The 12,036-nt window shown below is 38.9% G+C and overlaps 1 protein-coding gene across 5 annotated transcripts in view; it reads right to left on the bottom strand.

Moving 5' to 3' along the window:
- BMS1 (BMS1 ribosome biogenesis factor) overlaps positions 1-12,036 on the bottom strand; it is a 40,020-nt gene that overhangs the window by 25,465 nt on the left and 2,519 nt on the right. For all 5 annotated transcript variants that reach the window (XM_073353246.2, XM_073353243.2, XM_073353248.2 and 2 more), the window contains exons 3-9: positions 11,456-11,646; positions 8,322-8,401; positions 4,973-5,161; positions 4,139-4,281; positions 2,341-2,462; positions 1,496-1,692; positions 662-801 (exon numbers count right to left, since the gene is read on the bottom strand). In XM_073353246.2, coding sequence (XP_073209347.1) covers positions 662-801; positions 1,496-1,692; positions 2,341-2,462; positions 4,139-4,281; positions 4,973-5,161; positions 8,322-8,401; positions 11,456-11,646 — 1,062 coding nt within the window. The remainder of the gene's footprint in view (positions 1-661; positions 802-1,495; positions 1,693-2,340; positions 2,463-4,138; positions 4,282-4,972; positions 5,162-8,321; positions 8,402-11,455; positions 11,647-12,036) is intronic.

The raw sequence follows: 12,036 nt of genomic DNA, 5'->3' as shown, positions 1-12,036 counted from the left end.
TTAGATTTCTTCTCCTCTTAAGACCTGACAAAAGAAGAACCTTGTACTGATTATTCCATTCTGAAAAGTTAATACCTAATGGATAATCATAATTTACCGTGCCCAAAAACAGAAATGGCCAAAAAAAAAAAAACTAGATGCATGTCTAAAGGTGATATAAAGCAAATATACCCATTCTACAATTATTTCTCCTATAAACATCCATGCCCACATCCTGAAGCATCCTTACTCCCATGCCCACCTATTGTTTAGTTGAGGTTGAATTATGTTTTCCACGTTTAGGGGAGGACTGATACAGAAGAGTAGGAAACAGTGCTTTTTAACTCATAAAACAAGTTCAAACCCTGATAAAATCAGTACTGAAAATAAGTGTGATGATCTCATCTTACTCTGCTCTAATGAAGGTTGGGAACAGAGTCATGAAGTTTAAACAGGTCTGCTTTAAGTTTTAGAGCTCCGTACTCCTGTTTCTCTTCTACAATAAACCTCTCCCAAACTCTTTCTGTGCATGTGCCATGCAAGCAAGCCACACACCTTTAATATCAGCCCACTGAAACAGCTATTAACTAAGCTACACAAGTGGCCAAAGCTGTTGCCTGTGTTATGCCTCTTCTAATCAAGTTGTTCTGTCTCCCACTGCTCGGTAAAATTCAAAACTTACTCTTGGTTTTCCACATCTTCTGAACCTAATGGTTTGGAGTCCATGAAAAGAGACACTTTGCTTGAAGCCATCTTAACATCAATGGTGGAATGTGTGGAGATGAGGCTTTGGACTAGTTCATGATTTGGTCTCACTTCTTCCTGACAAACCAAAAGATTTTTTTCTGTTTAATAGATCAATTATACAAATGTTTATTGAACTATCAACAAATTTTTAAAACTGCCTAAACTGGGCAACAGGAACAGACTCAATATTAAACCATGCAAATTACAGAGATGGGCTCCTTACCAGTGTGTAAAAAACATATTGTACATTTAACAATATTTTAACTCATGCACCATAATATTTGAAATGGTCTGAGCACAAGACAGAGAAAAAGTTCAAGCCCTGCCTCGGAGAGCAACTTTCTTGGATGAGATACAACCACTCTCCCTCAATTTCCCCACCTGCAAAATGAGACTAAATACATAGGCCCTGCTCTCAGGGATGGCATGACACTTAGTTAATGCTTGGAAAGTATCTGAAGAAAAATAAGCTATGTAAGAATTTATTATTAATTACTTCCTTAGCTGTTTTCCACAGCTTCTGAGAGAGGGTAATTGGGAAAAACAAACACACACAAACTATTTTGTTTCTCAATCATTGTAGAAAGAAAGGTGGTTAATAAGATATTTAAGGATAAGGATATGTTTGCATATCATTTGGGTTGATGTTTAAATAACAAAAAACAAACAACAAAAAAACTGTTTCCAAGCACCATTGCTTTGCCTCTTTAGGCAGAAGCTATATTCTACTGGAGAACAGAGAACTCAAAGAAACAGACTTTCTCCTCACCTCTTCATCTTGATGAGCATGACTTCCACCAAGGTCAATATAAACAGCATCTTTGTCATACACTACACCTCCAACTCCTGACAGTGGGGCATAAATAAGTTTATCCTTCTCATTTAAGGAACGCTTTTTCTGCTGTTCAGGAAGTGCACAGGGGTCTGGCAGGAAACTCACATCGCTCACAGCAAAGTCCCCTACACCTGGGTTGGTGAACAAGGAAGAAAAGGATTTTGACAAAGCTCTGATTTAAAAAAAACAAAAACAAAAAACAACACACCTGTACAGTTCACCATAAAGAGGTAAAGGGGCTCTACTGTGGCATGAAGTGTTTTAACATCAATAGTACGCTGCATAGATAAACCACATGCAACACTTTTAAGACCTACTACTAAGTCTGGAAAACATTCTACAAATTAATCAGCTAGTGGACTATAAATCACTGGCAACTTACTCCTGTAAATATACACTTATCTTCATTACTAACATCATCTCAGCCTTGTTAAAAAGAAAATAACTTAAATCACTAAGTTATCATTAATTAGTATTCATTTATTACGCTACATAATACTTTTCATTATTAACATTACTTTTTTTTGCATTTCAATCATCCCAGAGAGCGTAACTACACTGATCAATTTCATTTTCTGGTTTTCCATGCTAGTACATTGTTATTGTGTTTAGATTTAGCACTGCAAGAAGATTTCTCAATTAAAAGTTTTACAAAATATTAATATTAAAATATTAACTATAGTACGGTGGTCTTTTGCAGATGTAAACTATCCCTTTAACAGTATTACAAGCTATAAATCATCAAAATAATAAGAATTTTAAGAGATTAGATACATTACCTGGCATGTGAATTTGGCTTTTGTTTTTTAGGTATGCTCCTCTTAAGTAGCCATAAAGTGACACCTTTCTGTCACACTTTGGATTGACTCGAACATCTTCTGGGTTTGTCAAGTCTTCCATTCTAGGGAATATCAGAAGAGATATTAGAAATACAGTCTCTCAACTATCATCTTCCAAAAAGAAAGTACTGAAGCAAATTATTGCACTTGCTACATTAAACTACTATTGCAGCTTTATTTAAAAAAAAAATCACAAACATTGTATAATCTCATTTTTTGACATTTTCACTGTTTGATAATAGGAACACAATAAAGCACACTGTCATGTTAAAGTCTTTTTTTTGGTTAAAGATTCTTGTGTGTGAATATTTTAGATGATAATTTTATTTTAAATGTATAACATTTCATCTAATACTACATCTCTGAAAGATTACGCGTGTGTTCATTTGGGGCATTTCTCCTTTATCTGGGGGCAGAAAGTGAAAACAACTGAATCAGTTTCATTTTTGTTTATAGTCACTTTCTAGCCAATTTCACTTTTAGGCTCTCATGCACAATAAGGTTAAGCTAATACCTAAAACTGGAACTGGAAGATTTAGAGAATATTTTTTCTTCTTTTCCCCAAATGTGCTCTGTGCATTTCAGAGAACTTTGTGTATCATCTTTCTAAGTACTTCTCCGACCACATCACTTAAGCACTGCCCCGGTATTTAAAAGCAAAACACAAAATGTCTGTTTCTTAACTCTTTCCCAAATTGCAAGAAAAATAATCTTATCAGTTCATAGGTATTTCCCTCCCCTCATTTATGAGTGAATGGGACTTTGAAAGAAGCAAGGCTTGTTTTTTTTAATTGATTTCTGTTAATCTCTTCCAAGAGTGAGCTAGATCCAGCTCCTCTGAAAGTACAGTCTTCAGAAGCCACAAACTTCCCCTCCCCCTTTTTGTAGACAGATGCACTGTTCCAGTGGAACTAGCTGTTGTGTGAGATCATGGACACAGAAGGAGACACAATCTCTCAGGTGGCTAGAGCCAATCCCATGGAGAGTTTTGAAATTCAGGATAGAGACCTTGAAGTAGACTCCGTATTCAATGGAGAGCCATTCCAGTGATTAGAGATCAGAGTGATATGTTCACTATCTGCTGTTAAACTATTGGGATGCTGTGGTTTCAGAGAAGTTCAACATAATCACGCAGCAGTTTTGTTTAAATGTTTTATGGACAGTGTTCAAATAACCTGTAGCATTCTAAAGACACATTTACTGCCTCATCCTACAGTCTGTGAACAAATCAAACTTACACTGAAGTCACCAAGCCAAGTTTACCACTGATTTAAGTGGGCTCAGCTCCACGGAAGTCAGATGGCAAATTATTATAACTGTTTTTTTAATTTAGTGGGGTTGCACTCATTTATAGCAATAGAGACCATGCACTAGCTGCCACAGTAATGGATAACTCTATAAAATTCTAGCTACACATTAAATTGGTCATTTGCATGCCCAACAGTTACATAACTGTACTATTAAAATAATTTTTTTCAGAAGTGTACAGGAATAGAATTACACCATTCCCTCATACGGATATGAGTGGAGCTGCGTGGCTAAACTTACATGCACAGGATTGAAAATACACCTCTTACACCACTGATTTCCCCTCATTTATGTCAGTAATGAAAAAAGAGATTAAACTTTAATTTAGCTATTATCAACTGACTGGCTGTTACATTCTTATAAAAACAGAACTTGGGGGTGGGAGTGCAGAGGACAAACAGAGAATTGAGGAAAAAAGAAAACCACGTACCTGTCTGCTAGGACATATGGATGAGATGTCTGCCATGTAAGTGGACGGAATTTCATAACAGAGATAAAGCGTCCCAGATTATGAATTTCCTGCTTTTGGTACTCTCCGTGTACCATCCCAGAGAGATAAAACAGCTTGGCACCCTAAATCAAATTTATATTAAAAGTTTAACCAAAAAAAAAAAAAAAAAAAAACAACTTACCCCAATTAAATTCCTACCTCATTAAAACTAAAGCAAGAGACTGCATTCAACAAGTTACAATTGCCTTCAATAGATTTGAGTTAACTTTGTTAATTATCTTCCCTCCATCAAGGCAAAAAGTTATCCCCAACAATTTGGCACCAGGTGTGCAAGGCTCACAATAGCAGCAAAGACTTGCTTTTGCATCTGTTAAAGGGCAGATGTATGTTTCATAGAAATCATGTATTTTTTCAGCAGCAGGCACAACACAAATACAGAAGCTACACAACATTAGCATTGTTAGACACCGCATTAAAGCCTGCAAAGCAACACCATCTGGCTTTTATGAATTTAGGATTTGATCCTGCAACCCCCTACGCACATCATTACTTGTGTGAATGACTACTGGGCTCTAGTGCTGTAACAGCTCTATTGTTTAGTGATAGAGCTCAATTACACAAGTCAATTTTCAAGAAAGAGAAAGATTGTATAATCTGAGTCAATGCTAAATGCTACCCTAGCAGTGTCTTGTCTTTCAGTAACATTTGTGAACAAACAAATGCAGTACATTTAAATACTTGAATATTTTCCCCACCCCTAAATCAATTTCCACAGTTCAAACATTTATGAAAAATAACTATTTGGTATTATACCTGATATACTTCTGTCCAGAATCTGTGTTTTAATCTCTTTTTGGTCTTCTTTAACTGTTTGTTGTTCTTGAAGGTATCCAGGTGAGTAAGGACACCCATGATTTTGGGAAACCCATGTACTTGGCAGATGTTCAAGAATTCAAAGGTTTCCATCTCAAATCCAAAGCTGGCATCAATGAGCATAAGAACCTGAAAGTGAATGAAAACAATTTTCTCTGGTGCTATTGAGATGTCCTCATCAGCATCTTCAACTAATTTAATTGTCATGCTTTTAAACAGGATCCATCTCTTCATTCAGTCTGTTGCTGGCTTTGATAAATTTTTAATCTCAAGGAGTCAGGCAGTCTCCCAAGGATTTTCACACAACCTAGTGAACCAATTGTGGCCTTTTAAATTAAAAGTTGTGTCTTAAGCCCTTCTTAGTTTAGAGAAGGCTAAGAAATCAAATCCCCTCTCCTAAATCTATATATATTTATAATTTTTCTTCACTTTGTTTTCCCCTCTCCAGAAAAATTACAGGAGGACAAAAAAAACAAACAAAAACCACACCCCCACAGACAAGAGTCAGAACAAAAGTCTCCCCCTGGACAATCACCACCTTCCTCCTCTGCAAAAAAAAGTGTTAGTCCCAGCAACGAGGGACAGATCCTTATTTAGTTAAGTAGCCTCTTACTGCTCAAACAGTAATGAGGCTCTTTGAGAAGTAAGATAATACGTAACAGGCGTAAGAGTATCAGAATCTGGCCCTCCTCAGCTAACAAACTTTGTCCGCTCTTAAAACATGCAAGACTGAGCTTTTATCAATATTTGCAGGAATGTCTGATTAAATTAGTAAAGATAAAGGCCCTGATTGTTTTGGGTATCTGACAAATGCAACCAAAGATTAGGTTACCTCAATAGACTACTGCAGTAATGCCTTAAGGGACTAGAGCATCTAAGATCATAAACAGGCCTTTGGTACAAGTGAGGTAAACAAACTTCCTTCATATGTTGCAATTACTGTAATGTGTCACAGAGATGATGATAACGGAGCAGAACATTGACATAGGATAATCGTCTCCTGTAGTCACATGAACATGAGGCAAAGCTAATTAGGTCCTCAGCAACAAGGAGCCTAAGGCTTTGTCTACACTAAAGGGAGAAGTCGATCTAAGCTACTCAATTTAAGTTACGTGAATAGCGTAACTCAAATCGACGTACCTTAGATCTACTTACTATGGGGTCCACACTACGCAACGTCGATGGGAGACGCTCTCCTGTCGACTCCCCTTACTCTTCTCAATTAGGTGGGAGTACAGGAATTGAGGGGAGAGCGATCGGCAGTTGATTTAGCAGGTCCGGTAAGTGTAGACAAGCCCTAAGATGCAAATGAATTAATGGCTTATGGCTCCGTCAGTAACTAAGTCCTCCTAACCTTGTGACAATCAAACCGATATAGTGCTTCTCGGCATCATATACATTCATAACCTCAGGCATATATCATATCTATTATTTATGTTTTAAATGCATCTCATTGTCTCAAAGAACATGTATGCAGTAGAAGACTACTCAGATTAGCTGGTCAATTCAACAATTGCCAAAAATAACCCCACAATCAACTATCAGCAAAAATATATTCCATATCCACCACCTCAGCCAAAAAATCTGAGTAGACAAGTTGGCTTTGCACCCTGTCCTGAAGATCAACAGACTCAGATATGCTTGACCAAAGAGGGAGGTAAATTACAGAATTGATGCTCTCATCTGAAAACACTCTGACTGCAGCACTCAGACCTTCAAATCCAAGGTTCACCAGCTAGATGCATCAGATGAACCCAAATGATGTAGCAGTATGTTTCCCTTTCCACATTTTAGTGAACAATCTGATCATTGTAGAATTTTTTCTTCTATTAGAGTTCTCTGAGGGGGTCTACAAACATGCGGACAAAGATAATCCAGTGGATATAGTGTATTTAGCCTTTCAGAAAGCTTTGACAAGTTCCCTCACCAAAGGCTCTTAAGCAAAGTAAGCAGACATGGGATAAGAGACATGGATAAGAGACTGGTTAAAAGACAGGAAACCAAGGATTACAATAAATGATCAGTTTTCAGAAGGGAGCGAGGTAAATAGTGGTGTTTCCCCAGGAGTCTGTACTCGGACCAGTGCTGTTCAACTTATTCATAAATGATCTGGAAAAAGGGGTAAACATTGAGGTAGCAAAATTTGACAGTGAGGTGACGATACACAATCACTCAAGATAGGTAAGTCCAAAATAGACTGCAAAGAGTTACAAAGGGATCTCACAAAACTGGGTGACTGGGCAACAAAAAGGCAGATGATATTAAATGTAGATAAATGCAAAGTAATGGACATTGAAAAACAATCTCAAGTATATATACAAAATGATGGAGTCTAAATTAGCTGTTACTACTCAAGAAAGCGATCTCAGAGTCATTGTGGATAGTTCACTCAATATTCAGCAGCAGACAAAAAAAGCTAACAGAATGTTAGGAACCATTAGGAAAAAACTAGATAAGAGAAAATATTATAATGCCTCTATATAAATCCATGGTACACCAATATCTTGAATACTGCATACAGATCTGGTCGCTCCATCTCAAAAAAAAAAAAATTGGAATTTTAAAATGTACAGAGATGGGCAACAAAAATTATTGGGGTATGGAACAACTTCCATATAAGGAGAGATTAAAAAGTACTTCACACAACAGAGTCAACCTGAGTAACTGTTTGCCAGGGGATGTTGAGAAGGCCAAAACTATAACTGGGTTCAAAAAAGAACTAGATAAGTTCACTGCAGATAGGTCCATCAATGGGATGCAACACCAGTCTCTGAGTGTCCCTAGCCTCTGTTTACCAGAAGCTGGGAGTGGATGACGGGATGGATCACTTGATGATTGCTTGTTCTGTTCATTCCCTCTAAAGCATCTGGCATTAGCCACAGTCGGAAGACAGGATACTGGGCTATATGGACCATTGGTCTGACCCACTATAGCCATTCTTATATTCTTATGTTTTAACAAACCATTTCAAATGTCAATAGGGCTGAACTGGAATTTGTTTAGCGTAAAGTTGCTGTTCCGTTCTGGTTTCTTAAAGAGATTTTTCATTAAGGTTCAGAAGTGGAATGGGCAACAGAGGGTCAGTAGACATTCAAAGGCAGTTTCCCCCTTGTTACTTCTGGTCAAGTCCCAGTGACTGCTCCAGAAAATTAGGCCTTTTAGGGACCCCTCCTGCTCCTACTGAAGTCAAAGGGAGTTTTACCAGTGACTGCAATGGGAGTAAAGATCAAGACAATAATATGTAGGTGTGATCTAGGCAAAGGTATTATTTCCACAATTGCTGACTTACCAAATCTGCAACTTTAGCCAGATCAATCATTGTGTTAATGTCGCATCCACATTCAATAATGGTCAGCCTACGCCTTTTACCTGTGAAGAAAATGCAAATTTAAGGAAAAACAAAAGTGAACCAACTAAAGATATTTTATCTTAACCTCAATAGTCTCAGCTATTTCATCAATTCTGCTACAATACTGTGTTGATATAGTTGACTTCTCTAATTAGCCATGCTTACATGTTGGAATGTTACTCAGATTTATTTATTGTGAGGATTCATACCAAGTAATGCACCTTTGATAGATAAATTTATTTCTCTATCAAAAATATCCAACAGAAGGAGATTAAACAGACAGAGACAGCAGAATTTTAAATTCCTGTTGGCTTTGTGCTGATTTATTGTGCAGCTGTTCTCCTGGATTACAGGTTGCTCTCCCATAATAGAAGGGATGGACTAGATTAGCCAACATTTTCTTCCCAGTTCAAACTTCTTACGCGCCTAATGATAGGGGGGCTGGGAGCACCCCCTGACTCTTCTGGTTGGCTGATATTCCCCATTTTATAAGACCCATTTTTCAGTTGCTTGTAACTTTGCCAAACTTTAACCACTTGGGCTGAAATTTTCCATGATTATTCAACATTTACAGTGGTAAATCATAATGACAAACAGTAGTCTTTGGGCCAGAGAAAGAGTGAGAACGGCTCTGGCGAGAGGCAGGCACTTGTAATCTGGTTCTGACAGCTTCAGATCAGGTTGCAAAGCTCTGTTACGATAGTCTGTTACATGAGCATATACTATTTTTGCCACAGGCCTTCTGTCTCACTTGGTCCACAGGCTAGCCCTGTTCTAGGGATGGAGCAGGACTGAGTAATAGAGACAACAGTTATCTATAGGTAAGACTATGTTTTAGTCACGGGTATTTTTACTAAAAAAGTCATGGACAGGTCACAGGCCATAAACAAAAATTCATGGGCCTGTGACCTGACCATGACCTTTTCTAAAAATACCCACCTTGCCTAAAACTTGGGCGGGGGGGCCCCGTGGGTGCTTGGGGGAGGGAGCAATCCAGGGATGCCAGAGGTGCTGAGGCATGTGACCTGAGACCCCCGCTGGTACTGGGGGAGAGGGGGGCTGGGCTGCGGGATATAGCCTGGGACCCCAACTGGTGTTGGGCGGGCGGGGGGGGGGGGGGGGAGGGAGGAGCAGGGCCTTCCTACCCAGCTCCGCATCCCTGCAGCTCCTATGTGGCAGATGCAGGGACCAGGGCAGGAGCTCCGCTACTTCCACCACAAGTGCCGGCTACCGCAGCCAATGGGAGCTGCAGGGGCAGGGCCTGCAGGTTCAGGCAGCATGCGGCGTGGACCCCCCACCTAGGAGCTGCAGGGGGGACATGCCAATGGGAGCCGGGGAGTGCCCCCCCCCACACACACACACACACACACACCCTCCGACCCCTAGCCCTGAGCCCCCTCCCACACACCCAAACTGCTGCTGCTGGCCCAGGGGCTGCCTACCTTGGGCAGCCCCTGAGCCAGCACCAGCCACTGCAAAAGTCACAGAAAGTCATGGAATCTGTGACCTCGGTGACAGACTCACAGCCTTATCTATAGGATCCCTGTTTCATTTTTACAGAAAGCAGGTGTGTATTGACTTTTCCGGAGAATTACAAAGAAAGGATAATGTTTAAGGCAGTTGAATGCTGCCCCAGAGAACCGGGTTTTATCCCCACTTCTACCACAGAGTTCCTATGCAATGCTAATCAAGCCACTTAAACCAAACTATTCACAAGTAGTCATTAATTGTGTGTTCCTCGCTTTAGGTGGCCTGACTGGAGACCAAGGTTCCACACTTGCAAAAGTGCGGAGTACTCAGCTACAACTGAAGACAACGGGTTTAGGATTTTATATGTTCAAAGCACAAAGTACTTCAAAAAATTAGATCACCCAAATTTCAAATTGGGCACCCAAAAACCAACAGACACTTTTGACCTTAATCTGCGCCGTAGACAATGCCACCTGGTTCCCCTCACCTCACAACAGTGTTGTGAAAATAACATTAATATTTGTGACGGTTCAGATACTATAGTGATGAACGCCACAGAAAAATCCATGAAGAAATTAAGGATTCTGTCTTCAGAGCAGGGTTTGAATAGCACGTAGTAAATAAGGCCTGGTACCACACATTAAATGAGAAGAAAACAAAATACTGATTAGCTAACTATTAATTGAGCACCATCCAGGCTGTGTGCTGAATGAAATGGGGTGCTGTGGAAAAATTAGTACACCTGACCCTCGCTAGAACGTGTGACTTGGGATCAATGCGTGGCACCGTATTACAGCATGGACCGCATTAAAATGAATTCCAATTAAAGTAATTAAATTTGGGATTCATGGCCGCGACCGTGTTATATGCGAATTCACGCTATATAGACACGTGTTCTAGCGAGGGTCCAGTGTATATGATCATATAATTAAAGACTGTACCATAATTAATATGCACAAAGGTTGGATAACTTTAATTATGGCATTTCCTAACTTTTGGGTGCTTGATTTTGCAACTTTACTAATATTCTTGTAACAGTTTTTGTATGTGTAATGTATAGACGAAATGTTAAAAATTTATGATAAGGAAAGTATCTTATTTTCTTAAGGCACAAGAAAGCCACGCATCTGCTAGGAAATATTTACACACTACTGTTACAAACAACATTTAAAATTACTGTAATTGAAAAACTGGAGGAAAATATTTGCTTACTTGGTGCATTTGATATCACTTTGTGAATAGTTTGTCAATCTCACCTTTGCTTGTGTTTTTCCAAACAACAACAGGGAGAGACAAATTTTTAAAAAGAAATTGGAAAGTGTGATTATAAAACTACAAAAATGGGTAAGACGAGTAGTGCCTTAAATGACTTTTAACTCATTTTTTTAAAAGATATTTTCAAATTGACAGTTTCCTTAGATTACTGTATCAATGTACGCTGCCTGCAATACTTTAAATATGTGAGGTCACAACAAAATGTATTGTGTGAGAGAAAACATGCACATGTGCTAAGATCAAGTCACCCTTCTGTTTATCACTATTTATCCATATCCTACATATTGTGTTTCAAACAACAATTTGTTCCTTATATATTTTGTTCTCACCTGATACGATCGTTACAGGACCTCGTATTTCAATCAATTTTTGCCTCGTAAAGTTCCTAATTAGACATTTTATTAAAGTGCTCTTCCCAACTTTTGGAGGGCCAACGACAACCACCACCACAGGAGGAGGCTCTAAGGGAGTTCGGTCAACTACCGGAATGTGATGTTTTTTCGTCTTCAAATCCTGAGTCCTATTTATGAAGAAATTCATGAAAACGTTTAATGAGAAGTTACAAAAAAGCAAGAACACTTGTTTTAAGGTGCTAAGTGTTTCAAAGACTCATTCACTTAGGTGTAATCATTAAGGACTCAGCTACTCACGAAGAGATGCACAACTCCATCAACTAAGGAGCTAACCAGATTTTCCCATAACGCAGACAAACACACTAGTACTGCATGATAGACTCAGTTAGGCCCACACTACTGCCCCATTTATAACAGAGAATAAATATATTGCTGTGTGGACATAGTAAACCGTGTTAGTTGTATAAGCATGTCAGAGACTAATTCACAAAACACAGTTCTCTCAGCACCTAAAAATGAGTTTACTGGGGAAAACAAAACAATCAAGCCCATCATGC

Source organism: Lepidochelys kempii, chromosome 7 (assembly GCF_965140285.1).
Source record: "Lepidochelys kempii isolate rLepKem1 chromosome 7, rLepKem1.hap1, whole genome shotgun sequence".
NCBI classification, from domain to species: Eukaryota; Metazoa; Chordata; order Testudines; family Cheloniidae; genus Lepidochelys; species Lepidochelys kempii.
This window is presented reverse-complemented; position numbering and strand designations above follow the sequence as displayed.